The sequence below is a fragment of the Calliphora vicina genome, chromosome 1 (assembly GCF_958450345.1).
Source record: "Calliphora vicina chromosome 1, idCalVici1.1, whole genome shotgun sequence".
NCBI classification, from domain to species: Eukaryota; Metazoa; Arthropoda; class Insecta; order Diptera; family Calliphoridae; genus Calliphora; species Calliphora vicina.
This window is the reverse complement of record NC_088780.1, coordinates 24,100,140-24,124,709: the sequence shown is the minus strand read 5'-3', so window position 1 is coordinate 24,124,709 and position 24,570 is coordinate 24,100,140. Positions and strand designations below refer to the sequence as shown.

The window sequence follows — 24,570 nt, the reverse complement described above, 5'->3', positions numbered from 1 at the left end:
TTTTCTGAGATGCAAATTATGATGTAAAAAATAAAACTCTTCAAATGAGTTTCTTTTTCTGCGGGGAAAAATAAAACTCCTCAAATGAGTTTTTTTTATGACGGCTATTTAAAATTCTTTTTTTAAGAGTTTCATGCGAACTTTTATTTTTACATTGAAAAATAACTGTTTTAGATGGATTTTTATTTTGAAAGTTACAAATAAAAATCACCAGCGACATGCTTTAGGTGTCAATTTACATAAAATGACTTTTATTTTCTGAGATGCAAATTATGATGTAAAAAATAAAACTCTTCAAATGAGTTTCTTTTTCTGCGGGGAAAAATAAAACTCCTCAAGTGAGTTTTTTTTTATGACGGCTATTTAAAGCTCTTTTTTTAAGAGTTTCATGCGAACTTTTATTTTTACAATGAATAATAACTGTTTTAGATGGATTTTTATTTTGAAAGTTACAAATAAAAATCACCTGAGACATGCTTTAGGTGTCAGTTTACATAAAATGACTTTTATTTTCTGAGATACAAATTATGATGTAAAAAATAAAACTCTTCAAATGAGTTTCTTTTTCTGCGGGGAAAAATAAAACTCCTCAAATGAGTTTTTTTTATGACGGCTATTTATTTTTTTTAAGAGTTTCATGCGAACTTTTATTTTTACATTGAATAATAACTGTTTTAGATGCATTTTTATTTTGAAAGTTACAAAATAACTTTTTTGATATCACTTATAACCGTTACGGTCCGTGGCCTGCTGAAGTCACTAAAAGGCATACAGGGAAGCTCCTAATGGGATACAACTTTTAAAATGAGCATAACCTCCTAAAATATTGCTAATTTCTTTAATGTGCTGTAAATAAAAAAAGAAAATTTTGTACAAGTTATTTCAGTACAGATTTTGTCCAGGAATAATGCTGTATGGTTCAAAAATGCCTATTGAGTAGCAGTATCCCTACAAAATACATCAAAAATAAGTTTTGTGTAAAAAGAACTCGCTTTAGTACGCATAAATCTGTTTAGAGTTGCAATTAGACACAAATTATGCTCAAATCTATACAAATTAAACTACGTGGTTTTGTGAATTTCTATCCATTTTTGATCATAGTCTCCATCTGAAAATCATTTAAATGTGCATAAATATCTTTATCAAATTATACTTTAAATTAAAAATTTTTTTTTAAATTAAATTTTTTTCTTAAATTTTTTTTTCTAATTTATTAGTGAAAAAAATGATGACACATAAATTTTTTGGAAAAAAAAAATTGGGGTAAAAAATATTTTTCCCTATTTTGACCCATTGTGGGTCCAATTTACTATAATTTTATATACATCGTTGCAATGGACTTTGAAATATCTGTCATTAGATATCCATATTAATGACATAGTAATCCAGGTATAGATAAAAAATAGGCCAAAAATTTAGGTTGTCCCGGGTTTTTTAATTATGCCTCAGCCACTTGTGGGCCGATTTTGTCTATTTTAAAGAGCTATCGAGCCGGAAGAATTCCTGATATAGTGATGTATCAATCATGTTTGTAAGTTATTTTGTGGCTACGGAAAGTTGATTTCAAAATACAGACGGACGGACGGACATATCGACTACGCTATCTATAACGATCCAGTATATATATATACTTTGTGGGGTTGCAAATGAGAAATGCAGAAATTACAAACGGAATGACAAATGTATGTATATACCCTTTCCACTCATGGTGAAGGATATAAAAATCGGTACTGTATCTTATAATTATCGATTTCGAACAAAAATTATATGCATAATAATCAAATTGCTGCTTTTTGGAATATCTGTCTACATTTGATCATAGCACCTATATTGGGTCCACATTTCAAAATCACTTAAAGAGTACTAATATCATAATATCGAACCCAAATGTTACCCAGATCAATTATATATATGGATGCCATAAATATACTAATAGATTTTGTGACGATCAGTCCATAATTAACCATAGCTCCCATATAAAATAAACTCCCGAGACTAGCTAATTTACTTGGTTGGCCCTCATTTTGCACTTCTTGAATTTTCAATTCTCCAAAGATGAAATTTAGAGTAGTTTTTTGTAGAGGTCTAACTTTGCTGTCTTGGACAATTACGAGACCAGATATAAAAGGGTTAATAATGTCCTAGAAAGTTAAAATTACAAATCGTGTATATGGAAAATAACGAATCAATCTGAAATTTAATATTTGCAATCAAAAACAAATCAAAAATCCGCTTATATCAATTAAGTCGCCACGATAATCGATATCGGGTACATCTCAGTTAGCGTTTATTAGAATCGAAAACAGTTAATTCTTGATTTTTTGAAATTAAGTTATTTTTGACAATTTACAATTTGGGATTTGAGAATTGCTTAAAATTTTAAGCTTTTTTTGGTAATCGGTTTCAGAAAAGTTTTTTAATTTATATTTAAACATCTATGGGTAAATGAAATACAAAAACAATATTTAAATGGATTTTTGTCTACATTTATTTTTTTTTTTTAAATATTGCTATTTTAACCCAAAAACCCGGTATCTACAAATAAAATGTGCAAAATCTGAAATTTTCAGATTTTTTTTTAAATATTTTATTTTATTTAGAAAAAGAGTGCAGTAATTAGGTATTTGTTTGTGGCAACCATTTTCATGATGTGATATGATGAGAACAATATATTATGATATAATGATTAGTCATGAACGTATATTTATTTACTACAATCATATATATGATTGCTACAATTATGTGAATGGTAACTTAAACATTTTATTGTGGCCGCTATCATATATAATAATTACAATGACCAGAATATTGTTAAAAATCTTGTAAAATGATTACTATAAACATGTGCAACTATATTTTAACATTTCGCTATTTTTCCATGAGAAATTCCAAATATTGAAAAATTTGACCTTTGATTTAATGGTTGACGTTTTCCGATTTTAGTAAAACTATCACACTATATTTAAAATTACATGGACTATAACATTCTGAAAATTGATTTTTCTCGAAAATCGCAAAATTTAAATGGGAGATATTGACACAATTTTTTCACATTTTTATTCCCTATTATGTTGACAATAAATCCCCATGTGATGATCAAAAAATTCTGAAATTTGTTTAACAAAATTTTTAAAAATTTGAAATTGAAGTTTTGAAACTGCCGTTAAAAAAATTTAATTTTTTTGGTCATACCTGCGAATAGGTTAACGGTATCCTACGAGGACAAAAACTCATATACAAGTAAATATGGATTTATTTTAAGTAAAAATAAGCTTTTATTTTAATATTTCTCAAAATATGTTAATTTTGTTCAAAAATTTCTTGTTCTAGTGGCCTGAGACACGTTAATGGCCTGGCGATTTTTTAATAACTTTAACATTTTTTCACCAATTTTTGTCTTTTATATGTTATTATAACGACAATTACGTACACATTCCGATTCTTTTAAATTAAATTGTAAAAGTCATTATTTAATGGCAACATTTTTACAAAAACTGAAAAAATTGCATATTTTCCCCTTCTAAATGCACCTCAAAACTTCAGCGTCGTTGCGGCACCAGTTAACGTTATCCTATCATCCTAATATTTTACACAACGTGTTTCTACAATACATAGAACAATTCTAGAGGGGGGGGACGGCCAAATTCGCAATTTTATTTTTTTGGAGCAGCATCCTAAATTTATCAAGAACATAAAAAACAACAACAACGCCAAACGAAACAGAACACCAAAAGAAAAAACAACAAGTAAGAGTGCTATATTCGGCTGTGCCGAATCTTATATACCCTTCACCAAATTATACTTCAAAATTTTAAATATTTTTAGGTAAACAAAATTTAATTTTTTTTTAGTTGTTTTTTTTCATTTTTTGGAAAAAAATTTATTTTAAATTTTTTTTTTTAAATTTAAATTTTTTTAAATTTAAAATTTTTTTTTTTTTAAATTTTAAAAATTTTTTTTTGGTTTTTTAAATTTTTTAAAAAAAAAAAAAAAAATTCGGTTTAAAATTTTTTTTTCCCGATTTTGACCCATTATAGGTCCAACTTAATATGGTCTTATATACGTCGTTGCAAATGTCTTTGAAATATCTACCATATTGTCTATATTAATGTCTTAGTAATCCAGATATAGGTCAAAAATTGGTCAAAAATTGAGGTTGTCTTGGTTTTTTCCTCATATCTCAGCCATTTGTGGACCGATTTTGCTGATTTTAAATAGCAAAATTCTCGAAAGCATGTCTGACAGAATTATTGAAGATTTGGATCCCGAAGATATCTGGGGTCTTCAGAAAACTGATTTCAACAGACAGACAGACAGACGGACAGACAGACAGACAGACGGACATGGCTTAATCGACTCCGCTATCTATAAGGATCCAGAATATATATACTTTATAGGGTCGGAAATGAAAAATGTAGAAATTACAAACGGAATGACAAACTTATATATACCCTTCTCACGAAGCTGAAGGGTATAAAAATGAATACAAAAACAATAATTAAATGGATTTTTGTCTACATTTATTTATTTTTTTTTCAAACTATATTGCTATATTAACCCAAAAACCCAGTATCTACAAATAAAATGTGCAAAATCTAAAATCTTAAATTTTCAGAATTTTGTCTAAATATTTTGTTTTGATCACAGAATGAGTGCAGTAATTAGGTATATGTTTGTGGCAACCATTATTACAATGTGATATGATGAGAACAATATATTATGATATAATGATTCGTCATGAACGTATATTTATTTACTACAATCACATATATGATTGCTACAATTATGTGAATGGCAACTTAAACATTTTATTGTGGCCGCTATCATATATAATAATTACAATGACCATAATATTGTTAAAAATCTTGTAAAATGATTATTATAAACATGTGCAACTATATTTTTCCTACTGGATTTTGTAACGAGCAGTCCCAATAAGGTCCCCTTCCAAGAATAACTATAACAACTATGAAATTCTGGGTGGTGGGCATATATGATTTGCCACATCCAAATATTATACTCTGATTTGTTTCTATTTAAAAATACAGGATCATACATTTACAGATAAATATTTAAAGAAAATTATAAAGAATTCAACAAAGAATTAAATTAAATATTTTCTTATCAGAAACCAACATAATTTCAGAATTACAAACCACTTTAAAAACGTATATATTTCTCAGTTATTAGTTAAATGCAACTTGCTTTTTTGTTTATTTTTAAACATTTTCATAATTTCATTGTCAGAATCCCTAACTAAGCTAATAATGTTAAATTTGAAAAAAAAAAAATGTTTAAAACAAACTAATTATAATTAAAACAACATATCATTAAATTAAAAATCAGCTTAACTGATGACAATACACTTTCATCTCAACTCAACTAAACTAAACTAATTGTGTTGCATATTACATTTGAATGTCATTTATTTTAATGTTTCAGCAAAAAACCAAAAAAAAAACAAAAGTCTAACAATAAAAAAAACTGCATGTAAAACTATTTTCAAATGAATTATTTTATTGTCTAAATAAAAATTATTTATTTAAATTAAAGATAAACAAAAAAAAGCAAGATTATAATAAAACTGTTTTTTTTTTTAAATTCTTTTTGTTTAAATTAGTCATTATTAAAACACAGTTTTTATCTGTATGATTAGACTACGATGGGTGTGGTTTATTTTGTGTGTATTTTTGTATGTTTATTTTTGTTTAAATCATATAAGAATTTATAAATACAAATATAAATAACTAAATATGTACAATGTACATATGTATGTATGTATGAACAAACATAGAATTGTTGATAGCATTTTGTTATTAAGCTTTAAATTAAATATATAAACGTTGTACATGCATATTAACAACAATCAAGTGCATTGTCAACATCATCAGTTCAGTGCATTTGCACAAACGAGCATTTTATTATTAGAGAGCTACTACGACAATTTACAATTATCAACTTTTAACATTCATGCATGACTGATTCTTCAAACAAATTCTTAAATACAAGTATGTATGTGCTTTACAAGGTTTTAATTAACAATATTTAGGCTGTATAATTCTTATTAATAAGAATGTTTTCTTTATCAGTTTAAATTATTATTAAGCAGAATATGGGTTCAAGTGTATATTCTATGATATTTCTCTATTAAAATATAACACAATATAGAAATCATGTCTGGCTCACAAGGGAGCGCGTGAACGCTATTTTTGCTCTATAACAATCGTACTCAAATGGGGTCAGCGGCCCTCTAGGGATCCTTTTAAACATTTCAGGGGGTCCAAAAAAGAACTCAAGAAAACATTAGGCTCAAATAATGTATTTGATTTATAATATCTCCTTCTATACATTAATATTTTGATAAGTAAATAAAAATTTTAAATCCTTTTATTACATCTGTTGATAAAAATACCTGAAAGGTCTTTGAAATATCTATCGTTACATATCCATATTGTCTATATTAATGACTTAGTGATCCAGATCTAGATGAAAATATGTTTTTTTTGCTTATTTCTCAAATATTTGTGGGCTGATTTTCTCGATTCTTTTTTCTCGGTTGCTATTTAAAATAGGCCCAGAAATGATTGGATATAAGCAAAAAACATATTTTTCATAATGGCTGATATGTAAGGAAAAAACTAGAACAACCTTGATTTTTGGCCTATTTATACCCTACACCACCATAGTGGGGAGGGTATAATGCGTTTGTGCAGATGTTTGTAACGCCCAAAAATATTAGTCTAGCATCCACCTTAAAGTATACCGATCGACTTATAATCACTTTCTGAGTCGATCAAATGATGTCCGTCCGTCCGTCTGGCTGGTTGTCTGTTCATGTAAACGTTGTGCGCAAAGGTCTCAATTTTGAAGATATTTCGATAAAATTCAACGACCAAGCCTATTGAAACTGGTTGAAATCGGGTCATTATTTCACCTAGCCCCCATACAAATGTCCTCCCGAAATTGGACTTTATTGGTCATAAATGTTTAATTTATATATATATCTACACAAATTTCGCTCCGAATAAGTTTTATATATACAAAATTCATGTCACCAAATTTTGTTACGATCGGTCCATAATTAGGCATAGCTCCCATATAGACCCGCTTCCGAAAATCACTTTAACGTGCATAAATCTCTTAAAAATACTGGTATATACACAAAATTAAACATAAATTACTTTCATATAGACGTAAATCACACGACCTAATTTCATGGTGATCGGTCCATAATTGGTCATAGCACCCATATAAGGGCCACTTCCGAAAATCACTAACGAATATATACTATTGATATTTTAAAAGAAAAATGTTTTTGCACATTTACTTGGTGTAGGGTATTATATGGTCGGGCTTGACCGACCATACTTTCTTACTTGTTTTTTTTTTGCTTCCCTAATTTAAAAATTATATTTTGAAGCATGTCCACAGTTATTAAAATAAAATAAATTGGAGTCAGGTTAGAATGAACCCTTGATAATATGAACTACTGGATAGTATGAACACACAAATTTTTACATTGGAGACTCTAAAGAGTGAACATCGCCTACCTCTATAGAGTGAACTTTAGTTTTTTTTTGCAAAAATTAATCGATTTTTCTCTTGTTCGAATAAAACGAATAACTCGAATAAGAGATTTTAACTTGTTCGAATAATTAGACCACACGTTTAAAATTAATCGAATTATTCGAGTAATTTAAATTTTTTTTAAAAAAGTAAAGAATGAAGTTTTGATGTTGGTTTTTTAATATTTTATTGTTAAAGAAAAACTAAAAATAACGTTAAAGTTAACAATTCAAGTATTGATAATGTTAAAACATATTCGAAAATAAAGTCCATCATTAAATTTTCAACAGCAATATTCTGATCAGATTAATACCCGAACAATCTACAAAACAATTGACTAGCAATCCCATTTGTTTCCGTTTTGGAGCTATGCTTTAAAAAATTTGAGCTAGTTGGACATGATCCTGAATTCAAATACAATATAAACGTATAAAGAACTTTATTGTGTCCTTCATTGATTCGGGTTTTGTAATTGAGTAACTAATTCTTTAGTAAAATAATTATTCACTATTTCTAAATTATTTATAACAAATTGTATTATACATCAAGCTCTATCAACGTTGCCGAATCTTTGCTTAATAATGTGGTCTTAGGGAATTACACAATAAAGGGAATCTGTCCAAATATTTCACCAGCTAAATAACAAATGTTTTATTCCGTACCTTTTATTTTCATTGGTTCAACCTAAGTTAAAAATTTTGAAAGATTTGTTTTTAGAATTGTAACTTCTCTTTATAGAAGGAGCTATCGTAGCACTCATCTACAGTGATCGAAAGTCCCTTTGTCTTTAGTTATTTGTCGAATTTCAGAAACAATACAATTTTTGTAAGTCATTATTACTTATTTAAATTTGAAATTATGGAAAATTTTAAGCAATTTAATAAATTTAAATATATATGAACATTTATTCGTTTTATTCGATTATTCTACATAAAATTGTTCTTTATTTGAAAATGGCCATTTTTAAATTGTTCGAATAATTATTCGTAACAAATTATTCGATTAATCGAATGATCATTTGTCGAATGAATACCCTAGTATCCACACAAATTTCGCTCCAAATATGTCTTATATATACGAAATTCATGACTCCAAATTTTGTTATGGTCGGTCCATAATTAGTCATAGCTCCCATATATACCCGTTTCCGAAAATCACTTTAACGTGCATAAATCTTTTAAAAAGTTGGTATACATGTTTTTGCACGTTTACTTAGTGTAGGGTATTATATGGTTGGGCTTAACCTACCATACTTTCTTACTTGTTTTTATCTACATATATCTGGAATTCTAAATCATTAATATAGACAATATGGATATATAATGATAGATATTTCAAAGTCCTTTGAAATATCTCATATAAGGACATATTAAGTTGGGCCTACAATGGGTCAAAATCGGGAAAAAATATGTTTTAACCCCAATTTTTTTTCCAATAAATAAAAAAAAAAAATTTAAAAATTTAAAATAAAAATTTTGAAAAAAAATTTAAAAATTTCAACTTGAAAATTTAGATTGTTGTTAATTTATTTTTGTGTTTTTAATAAAAAAAAATATGAAAAAAGTGGGTTTCAAAGAAATTTTCTTGTGAGAACCCTCTGCAGTTTCCCTAGTACTTATCCTCTCCCTTACATAAGAAATGATTTGGGTATATTTAGTTCTATTTTCACCACAGTTATTGTTGATTTTGTTTCTTACAATTTATCGTTAAAGCCCTCTCTACTCTGTGGTTCCAAATCAAAATCTAGGTGGACAAAACTGTGAAAATCGGTATCTTCAGAATTTAGAAAAATTAAGTTTTTTTCGGAAGCTGCCAATCTGCTCTCGTCAAATACAAATGGGATTTTCAATTGGACATTTCGTTTTCTCGACAGAAGCTCCAGAAGTTTAACAAATTTTGAATCATATTTTCGTTAATTTTTTTTTAATATTTTACTGCTTTACTAAATTAAATATATTTCAATTGTTTTACCATATAGAAATTCGTACTTCAAAACATAGATAAACATTGATATAGGCTTTTATTAAGTGTATATATTATATTTATGGGCCTCTCCATTTTCCTGTTATTTTTTCTAAGAATGTTATATAGCTTGCCAAAAAAAAAAGACCGTCGAAGCCCGTCCAATGACTATATACATCATTTAAAGAAACTTCTGGGGAATGTCTTTGTAAAAAAATTGTAGCCGCCAGCACCCGCCGAAATACTTTTTTTTTAATTTATACGGAATGGAATTTTTAGAAATATTTCTTTATTTATTATTGAATTTTATATATCTAGACCCTACTGTAACTTGAAATATAGTAAATACAGATCATTTTAAAAATTTAGTTTCAGAAACACTCATGTGTATTTTTTTTAATAACTTATTATTATTATTTAAATACTGTAACTTGAAAAAAAGTTTATATTGATCTTTTAAACATTTTTTTTGGAATCGGAGATACCAATTCTATATAAAAAGAGCTCCAAATAATTTTGTCCACCTAGATTTTGATATGGAACCACTGTGCCCTACTGCTTCTATGTAGGTCGTTTTTTAAGTTATTCGAAATGGAACTCAATTTGATTTAGGGTACTTCTATTAAATACGCAAAAATAGCCATGGCCGTCCCTGTGTTAAATGCACCATAGGGCCTAAGGGGGAAGCACTTACAGTGATCAAATTTTCCCTAAATATTCTCTCTTGATCGGAAATGCTTGGTACTAAAAGTGAGCAAAATCAGGCAAACCTAAAGAAAACACATTTTAGTTATTATTTTCTTAGTTACTTGAAATACATTAGTCCCTTTTAAGCAAACACAATTATTTGTGTTAATTAATCATGCATATAGTAAATACTCATCAAATTATTTTATCATTGCTAATAAAAAAGCAAACAAATTTCAAATATATCGACTGCAAGTAAATAAATGCTAAGAATTCAATCATCATTTGCAATCAGCAGCAGTAAGATAATAAGCCTAAATCTGAATATATTGTGTAAAAACAGTTGTTTTTCTTAAGGTACGTTCACACTATACAAAATACATTTCAATGTGGAAAAAGCTATAACCTAGAATTAAAGATCTTTCTATATGTAACATCAAATAATCACTTATTGAAAATAATGATTAATTTTATGCCAACAATGTGAATGTACCTTGTTTAGACGAATTCATTATTACTTTACAATATGCAGACAATCTCATGAGTTATTCATTAAATGAAAACACATGTTTCTTTTAACTTATTTTGTCTGAAATAATAATCACACAGACTTGATATAATTCCTACTTATATCTCTCGGCTTCTTTTATTTATTTAGCAAAATCCATATAAATTCATGCGAGTACTTGTACAAATAACTTATTTATTTACATTTCTTGTTATTATTATTCTTGCTGTTGTTAATATTATTTACGGAGTATTTTCTGTTAATGTCAAGGCTGTTTTTATTTTTATTTTTAATTTATATTCAGTTCTGTTGCTTTTGAATAAAACATCTTAGGCATGAATATAAATAAATAGTTCTTATCAATGAACTTTCTTTTAACCCTCAGTACTTATCAAAATATATACATAAGTACTTATGTATGTATTAGGGTGGCTGTTATTTTGCAGTTTTTAGAATTTCAATACTTCCAATGTTTGAAAATATTAAGTGGTCGCTTATTTAATGAAGTTTTGTGCTAAAGTAGCAATATTTTCAGAAAAATTTATTAGGAGTATGACTTATACATTTCCTTTGAACCCGGTTTATGTTTTCAATAACTTATATGTAATTTTGAAGGGTACATTAGTGTGTCCCTTATTTTTTTTTTGTTAATTTTGGAATGCATACCCTCTAATTTTTTATGTATATTAAACTATAGTTAAATATGAAATTTTGTCTTTCTATCATTTTGTCTTTTAGTTTTAAGGTGCATTTACAAGGAGAAAAATGCAATTTTTTTAAGTTTTTGAAAAAAGTTTGCCATCAAATAATTACTTTTGCAATTTAATTTAAAAGAATCGAAATGTGTACATAATTGTCGTTCTAATGAGATGTAAACTACAATAATTGGTTGAAAAATGTTAAAGTTATTAAAAATTCCTCAGGCTATTAACATGTCTCAGGCCACTAGCCCAATAAATGTAGGAACAAAATTAACATATTTTGAGAAATATTAAAATAGAAGTACATTTTTACTTAAAATATATCCATATTTACTAGCATATGACTTTTTGGCTTCGTAGGATACCCTTTACCATTGGCAGGTATGACCAAAAAAATTTAATTTTTTAACGGCAGTTTCAAAACTCCAATTTAAAATTTTTAAAAATTTCAGAATTTCAAAAAAAATGTATGACAATACCTCCTACAGTTTTTCCTTACCAGCGATTTAAATTTTGCGATTTTCGAGAAAAACTAATTTTTTGGTTATAAATTTGGCGAATAAGCCCAATTTCCTTACTGTTATGAATTGTAAGTAAAGCCTACTCAGACTATTATAGTCCAGGTAATTTTAAATGTAGTCTGAAAGTTTTACTAAAATCGGAAAACGTTAACCCTTAAATCGTGAAGGTCAAATGTCGAATTTTTGAATATTTGGAATTTCTCATGGAAATATAGAGAAATGTTATTTACTTTTGGGCCGATTTTGATGAAACTTCGGAAGTGGTGATCTTGACCAAAATCGCCAAGCCAAAATGGTTTGAAAAGCAAAAATTGGAAGCATTACTACAAGAAGATTGTTGAAAAATCAACAAGAGCTTGCAAAAGCATTGGGAGCTAACCAAGTGGCAATTTCAAAACGTTAGCGACCATCAGGATTCATCAAAATAAAGGGAAATTGGGTACCATATGAGTAGAAGATTATTACTTGCGATGAAAAATGGATCGAGTGCACGAGATCGTATGTGAAGCTAAGCTGCTGAATCGACAGCAAAGCCAAATACCCATGGCTCAATGGCTATTCTCTGTATTTGGTGGGAGCAAAAGTATCCTATCTATTATAATCTTCTGAAATCTAACCAGACCACCACAACGAACCAGTAGCGACGCATCTTATTTGTTTGAAGCGAGCATTGGCCGAAAACGCACAGAATATGCGGCCAGATATGACATAAAAATGCGGAATTTATTCAAAGTATTGGCCATTGTTAGCTATGACTTTTTTCCATCTTTCTGTTAACATATAGATTTCGAGCTAAAAAAACTACTCATCTTTTGAGGCCAAGAACGAATCAAGTTAACTTCGGATAATCTGTTCTGAAGAGAAGCGTATCCCAGAGAGAGAGCGTTCTGCGTCGGACGGTGCAAGGTCTGGACTATAAGACGGATGAGGTAAAACTTGTAAACCACTTCATTCTATATACTTTTTAACAGATATTGTAACATATGGCTGAGTGTTGTCATGATGGAATATTACGGTTTCGCATATTATGTTAATGCTCGCTTAAAACGAATCAGTTGCATTCGGTACAGGCCCGTCAGATTTCAGCAGCTCATAATATCAGGCCTGTCACACATTTTGTTCGGAATGGTTTCAATTCCGTAGTATTTATTCCGATCGATTTCGTTTTATGTTCTTCAGATTCCGTGTAACTTATTAATTAAAAAAATATTTAATAATTCTGTATTTCTGATATTAATGTGACAACGTTTTTAATATTAAAACAAAAGTGAAGTTTTTGGTACAGAAATTGATAAAATTTTTTAGAAAAACAAATAAATACAAAGAAATTTCAATTCCACTTTGAAAACTGAATGTGGTTTCATTCCGAAAGAAATTTTCGTTTTACTTTTGCTGAAGAAGCAAAATGCGGAATTAATTCCACTTTCGATCGGAATGAAATTCTGTGACAGGCCTGTATGTAATAGTACCCTTTTGGTCTCAATAAATACAGCGAATTACCTTAGCGCTATGGATATTTGGCTTTAGTGCCGCTACGGCTGGTTGGACGGAATTCACATACGATATCTTACGCTTCGGGTGATTATCTTAAGTGATCCATTTTTCATCGCTAGTCATAATTCGGTGCAAAACTGATTTCCTTTTATAGCGTTTAAGCTGAATTTCAGACATACAAAATCGTCTTTCAAGGTCTCTCAGCTTAAATTCGTATGGTACCCTATTTCCCTATTTTTGGATGAATCCAGCTGCTTGAATACATTGGCTGATTGAGTAGCTCCCAATAATTTTGCAAGCTCTTGTTAAGTTTGACAACAATATTCATGGAGTAATGTCTCCAATTCTTGGTATTTAAACTTTTTTGTATGGCCAAGGCGATCTATGTCTTTCCTTCCCCTTCTCAACCGAACAAACCTTTTCTCGCACGTTGAAAAGACATACACCAAAAGCTTTTTAAAAAGTAAAATTTCAAATTTCCCGCATATTGTTGGCACAAAATTCTGCACATTCCAAGCAAAAAAAACTTTGTTGTTTTCATTATAATATTCAGTAACTAAATAACCCTTCAAAATGATATAAGTTATAAAAAAATGTTGTAATATTTTGATAAAATTTTCACCATTTAGTTTTTAGAAGATGGAGAACAGTTTTAAACATTGAGAACATCGATAATCTAAAAAGTACATAATAAGGGCCACCCTAATATTAACTTATCTATGCAGTTGTGTAGTGATTGTGTTTATACTTGCATATTCTATACAGTGTTTGTAGTGACTGTGATAACAAACAGAAATCCATTTGTCTAGTATTGAAAACAATTAAAGTTATTTTATAATTAACCCACTGTAGATAAAGAACATACAAGTTATCATTTACTTTCTAGAACAAAACAAAATCTCTCACTTCAAGGCGATTGACAGAGAGTATTCATACACTTAGTTCTTTAAAATTTGTATCAACTTTATTTTTTGTATTTTTGGAAATTTAGGAAGTTAAGAATTTCAATCGTTTCCAAATAAGCAACTTTTATTTTACTTATTTTATTTCAACGTAACAATTAGAATTCCAAGTTATGTTTATTATTCGTTAAGCGAACAACCAAACATCGATAATGATGATCAAATCATCAGCCAGCAATAACTTTGAATTCCTTTCTGTCTACTTTACTCGCACTTGGCACACTTACAGAACACATTTATTTTCAAACTAGATCTAGGTTAAGATGTCGTCTACAAAATGCAATTGCATTTAATAAAATAATCTTCATATTTAAAGTCCTAGCTAGATACGATTTCATTATTCAGTGGATGGCTCTTTAAAACAACCTAATTGAGCATTTAAATTATTTATTATAAGCTGATGTCACTGACGCATTGTGCAAAGAATTTCAGTCTATTAATTAATTACGCAAAGTTGTTGAAAATAGCCAAGATGTTCTAATATAGAAATAATTTGTATGAGCTTCTTTAATTAAATACATTAAGTTTGTCATTATGACAAGCTAAATTTTAAAATGTTCTGTATTTGTCAGTACTTGAAGTGCTATCTATTAGATAGTCTATTTGCCATTTAGCGTGTTGTTTAATATTTGCTCACTTTATTTATTGAATTATGACTTATTGAGTCATTATAATTGGCAGAATTTTCAAAAACATTCTGAGAATATTATTTGATTAATTTTTGGGAAAAACTTAACACCTTTTTTCGTAATGAAAAGAATATAAATATAATGAATTCGCCTGTTTAAAAAGTCCATAAATAGCCTTCTGCGACTTACTTTTCACTTCTGATTTCTTTATTTTTATATGAATGTATGTCATTTGTCCGCCCGTCTGACTCTCTGTTTACTCTTCTTTCTGTATGCCTATATTTACTTCTATTTGTAATGCTCTCTAAAGTACAACAAATAAATACTTGTACTTCTATCTATTATATCTAGTATTTTGTGCTTGTATCTGTATCTTTTAATACTTGTTTTTTTTTCATTATACAGTTTTGATTTATTGAGTCACTCTATTTAAAGAACATTTCTGAAACAAATTATTTTATAAAGATTAATATTTTATGACTGTTTGTTTTTTAAATTAACTTCATGTTGAAACACATATCCACGAAAATATATATACACATTAACACTGAAGACCCCACCTTAAAATAATTTTCAAAATACTAATATAAAGACTCCCACCAAAAATGGAAAGAAAGTTGTTTTTTTCGATTTCGATTTTAATTATCAGAGATATTACCGATTAAAAGTGTTCCTTAAATCACTGGAGATCTTTTCCAGAATATGACTTCTATTCAATTAACTTCGAAATTTTAAATTGCGATATTTAGAATTTCGATGCTCCCAAGGTCTAATATTGCACAGTCGGGCAGAATCTAATTTTTTTGGAAATAAATCTGGCATTTCTAAAAGGCTTGTCCGATCGGGATAAAATTTTAAGCAAGCGTAGCCAAGTAGTATTCGAGTTTAAGTTATTAAACTCGGATACCTTCGACGTATAAAATGTTTCTCATCCGATTTCAAAGATTTTAATATTTTTGGAAAGCCCTTGGCTAGGTCATATGTCAAACATATCTCAATTAGATTAAAAAATATGCCACTTTTTCATATTTTAATGTGATTGACTGACCATTGCAATTGCATTGACTTGTTGTTGAATAAAATTTTAAAAAAATTTATAAAATTTTTTTAGTATGAAAACTTGCAATATTTTTGAAGGACGGAGTGCAATAAATAAATATCTAATTGAAAATTTTTTTGTAAGACCAAAAATTAACTTATCTAAACAAAAAAAAATAATATTAATATTTGTCATCCTTTTAAAACTTTTATTGAAATTTTAGTTTTAGAAACTCAATAAATATGTAATTTATAATAAAATCATTATTTATTAAAAAACCTCAATGAAATTTTCAACGTTTTTTTAAATTTTTCATTCTAAATAACAAAAAAAAACTTGTCAAAAAGTGAAAGGGAATCCCGCAATTCCTAAAAATTTAAGCGAAAATCACAAAAATGGCATTTTTAACAATTTTACCCATAGAGTCCATATTTCCTTTGGGGCTGCGAAAATACTTTGGGGATAAATAGGGAACACATCGCGGTTTCTAAGACTGCTTTCCGTTGTCTGATCCCAGCTTTGAGATTTTAGAACATGTAGCATGTGTGGATTTTAGAACATAAAATTCCGAAGGTCGATATAGGTATTAAAAAAATAGGAAACGTTTTTTATACTAGAATCAAAGACTAGAATATTATTCGTATACAAAACATAAAATTGTTATATGTTTTAAAATAAAATTTTTTTTTTAATAAAAAAAATAGCAAATTCTTTTTTTGGAATTTTTTAATTTAACTTTGAGCCGTTTAGAAATGCTGTGGTACAGTGAAATAAAAAAAAGGTAAATAAATCTGTAACTATTTTCTATACCACTGCGCAACGTCAAACATATTTGCGATAAAAAAAGGTTACGATTTTTGTTATGTGTCACCCTAACTTAATTTATATGTATTTGAAATTACAGTATTTTTAGAGATATCCAAGTAAAAAAGTAATATTTTTGTAATAGTCATGGTTCAATAGATTACAAACATCATTTGAGTTCATTTGTGACCAGGTAACTTAATTTTTTTCGGGTATCATAATTTTTATGAAGGTTTTTTCATAAATAAAAATAATGGGGGCCTTTTTTTGGAAAATTATCACTCCTTGTGGTGGCTCAACGCGGATTATGAGCAAATTTTTATGTAGAGCAATAACGGTTGAATATATGGCAAATACGATTTTACCAGTCGATTCTGCAGCAAAACTTAATACATGGACGTTTTTCGAATCCTTAAAAAGTTCCAAAAACCCACAACAGGTGGCGCAAATCTCATAATTTTTATACCCTACACCACCATAGTGGGGATGAAAAAAAATTAAAAACAAAAAAAACAAGTAAGAGTGCTATATTCGGCTATGCTGAATCTTATATACCCTTCACCTTTGTTGTGTATGCATTATTATTTTTTATAATAATTAGTATACAGTGGTTGACAAAACAATGGAAACTTTTGCAAAAATTCCATATGTAGCCCAAAATTTAAAATATTTTTTTAAAATAAATTTTTTTTTTTTGTATTTTACTTGTATCCCAATAAGCACACATAAGATTAAAATTCAAGTGGTTGAATTTTAACTGGAATTCAATTTGAATTTCAATGCAGTTTTCAAGTATTTTTCAAGTAAAACAATGTTTGATAATGTTTGAAAATTTGTTTCAAACTTTTTTTTTTTATTGTCAAGATAATAAATTTTAAATTCGAAAAAATAATAGTAAAATCAAAACTAGACTCTAAAAAAATTGTTGCATTGTTTACTAAACATAGGTACGGAATATAACCACTCAATACAGCAGTCAACAGTTCCATAAAATGTGAGAAGTACATCCACAGATCACAAATATAATCAAGACAACAATAATCCTGGAAACATCATAGACAATGCAAATTTTGAAAGAAAAGAAGAACTGAAAAACTAATTAGCTCAATTATATTGATGCTCCAAATCTGTATTTATAATTGAATTGTAATATTTCATGTTAATTTATGTAGAAAAATGTAATATAAATAAAACCAATATTAATTAATAAGAGCTTGAATCTAATTATTTTGTTCGACTTGTATTGAACTATAATTCAAGGATTGAATTAAACTGTATTTCAAAGCTTAAATTCAAGTATTTTTCGATTTGTATTTCATTGTACCTCAATGTTGGAATTCAACTGTATTAACACTATAATGTTTGACTTGAATTCAAGTTTCTTTTTCACTGGAGAATGCTATTTAAATAAAGTGTAACCCAAGTGTATTTCAACCCTTGAAGTTTGAATGTATGACTGGAATTAAACTTGTTTTACACTTGAATTCCAGCAAAAATGCTTATTGGGATAGTTTTATTTCTATAAACTAACTGAAAAACAAACAACATAATAAATTATATTTTGAAAAAAGGAAACAAAATTAATTCTAGTAATTTTTCACAATTTCTTTTCCTTAGTTTTTCGCATAATTGCTTTTTTCAAAGTTAACGAAAATGGCTAAAGTTAAGATTTGTGAAGACTTAAAAAATAAAATATTTAACGATTTTAAAGCTGGTTTAAAACAAAAAAGTATCTGTGACAAATATTCAATAAATAATACAGGAGTTTCAAAATTATAAAGAAATTTCGTGAGACCGGTTCTGTAAAAAATCAACATTTAGGTGGAAGACCTCGTAAGACTACTCCTAGACAAGATAATTTAATAGCGAGAGAGTTCAAGAAATTCCCAAAAATAACTCCTCGAGAGGTTGTTAATAGACTAAAATTAGAAATAAGTACCCCAACAGTTAGTCGCAGTGCAAATGCGGCTGGTCTTGGTTGCTATCGTCCTGTGTAAAAACCACTCATTTCTAAAAAGAACCGTTCTGCTCGTCTACAATTTGCCAGACAGACAGACAGACGGTCATGGCTTAATCGACTCCGATATCTATAAGGATCCAGAATATATATACTTTATAGGGTCGGAAAATTATATTGTGGAAATTACAAACGGAATGACAAACTTATATATACCCTTCTCACGAAGGTGAAGGGTATAAAAATATGAGATTTGCGCCACCTGTTATGAGTTTTTGGAACTTTTTTAAGGGTTGGATGGACCAGATTTAAAAGTGAATGTAATATATTGTGTTTCTCCTAATTCAAAGATTCGACTCAAATTAACACTTACCCTCAATAAAAAAAACTTACGTTGTTCACTCTCGTGTGTAGTTTTCCACACAAGCGGTATGTCGATGAATTTACACTAGCAACATAATTTTGTTTGTAGTAAAAATCCGGGCTTACCATTAATGACACACTTATATTATTTTATCTGTTTGTTATCAAATTGCTTCATCATTTTACACAAAAAATTCAGTTATGAGTATTCATACATAATACAAATTTTTGGCAGGAGAAGCTCATTTGCCAGCAAAGAATGCTGTTCCTAGTGCAATAAATATTGAAATTTCATATGTGTGGAAAACCACACCAAAGGGTAAGCAATGTAACTTTCAAAATATCTCGTTATTGAAAAATATTTTTGAATAAATTAATATATTTTCAGTGCTAAATTGCTGCGGTGCAAAGAAATTTCATGAAGACTTGAAACATATTAATTTTGTGTGGTTTCCCACACATTGGTGAGGTGAGGATTAAGATTAGGAACAACATATTTAAACTAGCCAATAAATTAAACTTTTAAAGTAAGGCCTTTAACATTTGTGTTATTAAAATGAATAAAAATCATATGGACTGTGGTAAATATCATTGAAATGTGACATCCATCTATTGCCGAATTCATATGGATCCTTCCCTACTCAGAAAAACTAGCACAGCTTTGGCAACTTACAATTGATATCAGTAAGCAATATATGGTTTTATTCAGAATAAATATGCCTTTCGGGATTTTTATTCAGATAATGGTAATTTTAAACATAATATTGAAATTAATTAAGGCAACATTTAGAAAAATAATGGTAAAATTTTTATTTTTTACAAAATATCCTTGGAATTCTAGAGTTTCTTTTCATATTTTTTTCAAGAATTTAAAATCTATTGAAAAATGCTCGATTTAGGATACGTTAAGTACTCCTCCAAATTTTGGGGGTATTGTTAAATTTCAAAAATATTCTGATGAAGTATTCAACTTGCCACACAACCTAAACAAATAATCATCTATAACTGTAGCATTGAGAAATCTTTTAAATATCTGTAACAATTACTTACTTGATTTTCCATCTTAATTTCTCCATTAAACTAGCGTTGAAATTCATATTAATGTGTTTAACTTTTTTTTCTGCAGCTCAACAGGTAAAATTATAAATTTGATTTCTTTCTTTTTTGTTTTGTAAAATGTCTAAACGATACTAGTCAAACTTTCTATGTATCTCGATATAATTTCAGCAAATAATGATTTTTATGTTGTTGTTGTTGTTTGTGTTCACAATAATCTAGTAAATTAGCCGCTGACACACACAAATTTAAAGATGTTTTTTATTTATTTATTTTGTTTTTTAAACAAAGAAGCTTAAGAAGTAACAACTGTATTGTATGAATTAAAAATTGAAACTGAAATTAAAAATTTCATAATAAAAAAAGTAGCGTAAAAACACTGAAATGCGGTTGATGATTTAAAATAAAAACAAAAAAAAAACAAAATACAAAAATAATAATAATAAAAAAAAGATACTGAAACCAACAACAAATAACAAATTCATGGAGCTAAAGCTAAAAAGTAATGTATTGAGCAGCAGCAGAGCCAGCAGTAGTGGCGTTTATGCGGTGGCGTGTGGCATTGTTTTCAAGCACCCAGCGTGTGTGTGTTGAGCGAGCGTACTATATTGAATCATGTATCATAAATACTTACTGATACCTAGTAGTGTATACAATTTTACGAGTAAGGCATTTAATCGGTTAATGATTAAATGCTGTGTATTATGAACAATACAATTTGGGTTAGATTGATTTTGTTTTAATTGTTGCTGGCACATGAGAAATATGTGGACACATGCAGAGAATGTTAGATAGTCAGAGTGAGTGTCTTGGTGACAAATGGTCAGATGTAAAGAAAGTAATTTACATAGGCGCTGATAGAAATAATGATAATGAGAGTGGAATACAAATTGTAGGAGGCAAAGATGAAATTTGAAGAAAAAAAAAAGAGACTGATAGACTGCATTAAATAAGTATTATAAAGAAAATAAATAATATGAAACAAGTGAGGATATGACGAATCTATTATTTATTATGACACGAACGCCTTTTTAATTATTTATTGTTTAACCTTCATAAGGTCTTCGGGTCAAATTTGACAAATTTTGAAACTAAAGTTGATATTTTTGATATTTTATGACTTTTATTTAATTTTAAATGTCAACAACTACGTTAGGTTAAAAAAAAATTGACAAAAAAATATTTATTTTCTACTTGCGTCAAATTTGACCCGAAGATCGTTAATGTCAGTAAATTTTAAGACCTTAGGAAGGTTGAGATATTAAATATATAGAATTTGTTTGCCCTTACATTTATGTATTCTATTGGAACATAACTACTTTGACTTCATTAACCCATACCAATCTAAAGACAAAAGTATAATTTTTAAAGTAATTTGTAATACATACTAGGATGTACGTACATATTGTACAATTCTTTAGCATTTATTATAACCGAAACACATTTTTATAAATCGATGTGATATTGAAGCAAAGAAAGAAACGTCCTTTTGTTTCCTCTCATTATGAGATGGTAATTTCCCAAAAATTTAACACTTTTTGCTTTAGAATTTGAACACTTTACAATTTTTTTTTAATTTAACTATTTTGTCAAAAAATTGTTTTTTCTTAAATTGGCGATTTTTTCATTGTAGCGATTTTTTGAAAAACAAGCGTTTTTTGTAAAATTAACTATTTTTGTTGAATTTGTGTTTATTTAATAAGATTACACATAACACAAAGTAAGCACAATCAATTTTGTATGAAGTTATTATTACGAGCACATTCGACTACTTCCCCACCAATTTTGTTTTTTATATTTTTAAAAATCTATATATTTAGTTCTAAATAAAATTTTTAAAATTCTGTTTTAAATTATGAATAGTATTAATGTTAGCTTTAATTTCCAATAATAAAATAATTTTTTTTTGTAAAAAATTTAATTTCTCCAAATAAAAATTTCGCTGATTTTTGTTGAATTTTATTAATTGTTTCGCAGTAAAACTAATTTAGCTTTTTTCTACGCTTTAAAATTAATATTGTTACAAATTTGAGTTTTTATTGAAAATTAGAGTTCTTTTTGGAAAATTAGCAAATTTACATGAATTTTTTTTTTAATTTATCGATTTTGTCATAAATTGACGATTTTTTCATTGTAGCGGTTTTTTGTAAAACAGGCGTTTTTTTCTGTTAAATTAACTATTTTTGTTGAATTTGTGTTTATTTAATAAAAATACATATACCACAAAGCAAGCACAATCTATTTTGCATGAAGTTACTATTACGAGAACATTTGACTAGTTCCCCACCAATTTTGTTTTTTAAAATTTCAAAAATCTATATATTTAGTTCGAAAATTTTTTTTTAAAATTCTGTTTTTGATTATGATTAGTATTACTATTAACTTTAATTTCCAATAATAAAATATATTTTTTTTTAAATTCTAATTTCTCCAAATTAAAATTTCACTGATTTCTATAGAATTTTATTGAATGTTTGTCAGTAAACATTTTCTAGCTTTTCTATACGACTTGGAAATTTGTCTATGTAGTTTGAAATTTATTTTTCGATCTTTTGAAAATAAATTTCCGAAACAAATATGCAAGATATATTCGCTGGTTCAGTTGCTATCGGCCCACAAATGGCTAAGATATAAGCAAAAAACCACAACAACCCCGAATTTTTATCTAAAACTAATATTGTTATAAATTTTCGTTTTCATTGAAAATTAGATTTTTTATGCCAAGGTATAACTACTTATTATTTGACTGAAATACTACTTACCTTTGTTCGAGATTTTTAAAAAATTCATGGGTCAAGCTTACAAATGTACTTACAATCAGTTAAGAAATAAGTAGTAAATTCAATAAGCTGAAAAAAAACACAAAAAATTTTGCCGTGTGTGGGAATCGAACAGTCACATTATTTGCTTGTGTTTGATAGTTAAGCTGCTAACTCACTGATCCATGTACGAGCTATTTTATTGTAAGTTAACAATAGTTTTAACATCAACATATAAATGAATATGATATGAACAAACAAATTAATGACTTTGACTGGTGGCTAACCACTAACCTCCCGTTTTCCAGTCAAACACACTAGATAGCTGTGCTAAATGCAAAAGCTCATTACCAACCTGTATAAAAATAAGTACTTATTCTAGTAAATAAAATAATGTGCTGGGTAACCACCACTCATTATAAAATAATGCATGAAATAACTAGTCGTCATTACAAAAATTCACAAAATTTTTGCTGGGTTTATATCAAATATTTTAATCATTTTAATTTTTTAATTTATCGAATTTGTCAAAACGAAAAATTGGCAATTTTCTTATTGTAGCGATTTTTTGTAAAATTAACTATTTTTGTTGAATTTGCGTTTATTTAATTACACATACTACAAAGTAATAGGGGGTCAGACGGCATGTATTGCTTGTGTATTGGGACATGTATTCGATACATATGGAATTCCATGTGTATGTCAAAATTCACGTTATACATACGATTCATAATTTCCACGTTCAAACGTACATATGTAATTGCATGTGACATAACTTCTATAAGTTTATATGTTTATGGTTTTTAACAATATATTTATTTAAAACATTATTAAATCACATTAAATATATTTAATGCAATGAAACTTATTTTATTATGATTTTTCTTTACTCGCTTTTGTTTTGTTTTTTTTTATTTTGCACTCACACAGTGTTGTATTTCAAAATACAACACTGTTATACACACGAAAATAGAACATGTTATAATTGCCAAAAATGTCACGAGTAGTACACATGTATTTTACATACACAAAGTTTCATATGGATCACACGGTATGTATATGTTTACATGTGGAAAAATGTCCCAATATATGGCACAAAACACAAGCAATACATGCCGTCTGAACCCCCTTTAAGCACAATCAATTTTGTATGAAGTTACTATAACGCGCGCATTTGACTACTTCTCCACCAATTTTGTTTTTAAAAATTTCAAAAATCTATTTGTTTAGTTCGAAATAAAATTATTAAAATTCTGTTTTTGATTATGAATAGTATTAATGATAGCTTTAATTTCCAATAATAAAATAATTTTTTTTAAAAAAAATTTAATTTCTCCAAATTAAAATTTTCCTGATTAATCGATTAACTACCTCCTAACCAGTTGCAAAAAATACAAAATCACTAAAGCTTAAACTCTATAAAGTACGAATACGTGTACGTAACAGTGTGTGTTACTGACTATGTGTTTAATGTGTCTTTAAAAAAAAGCATCTGTTTTTAAATGAAATACAAAAAATTAAAACGATAAATACAAAATATCAAAATAAAACTGAAATGTATT

The 24,570-nt window shown here is 28.0% G+C and overlaps 1 protein-coding gene across 1 annotated transcript in view; it reads right to left on the bottom strand.

The window, feature by feature from the left end:
• The window catches only part of alpha-Est7 (alpha-Esterase-7), a 30,821-nt gene extending 10,288 nt beyond the window's left edge, over nt 1-20,533 (bottom strand). The window contains exon 1 of the mRNA XM_065504566.1: nt 20,244-20,533. Within this exon, the coding sequence (XP_065360638.1) occupies nt 20,244-20,290 (47 nt within the window). The 5' untranslated portion in view covers nt 20,291-20,533. The remainder of the gene's footprint in view (nt 1-20,243) is intronic.
• Nucleotides 20,534-24,570: the final 4,037 nt, after the last annotated feature.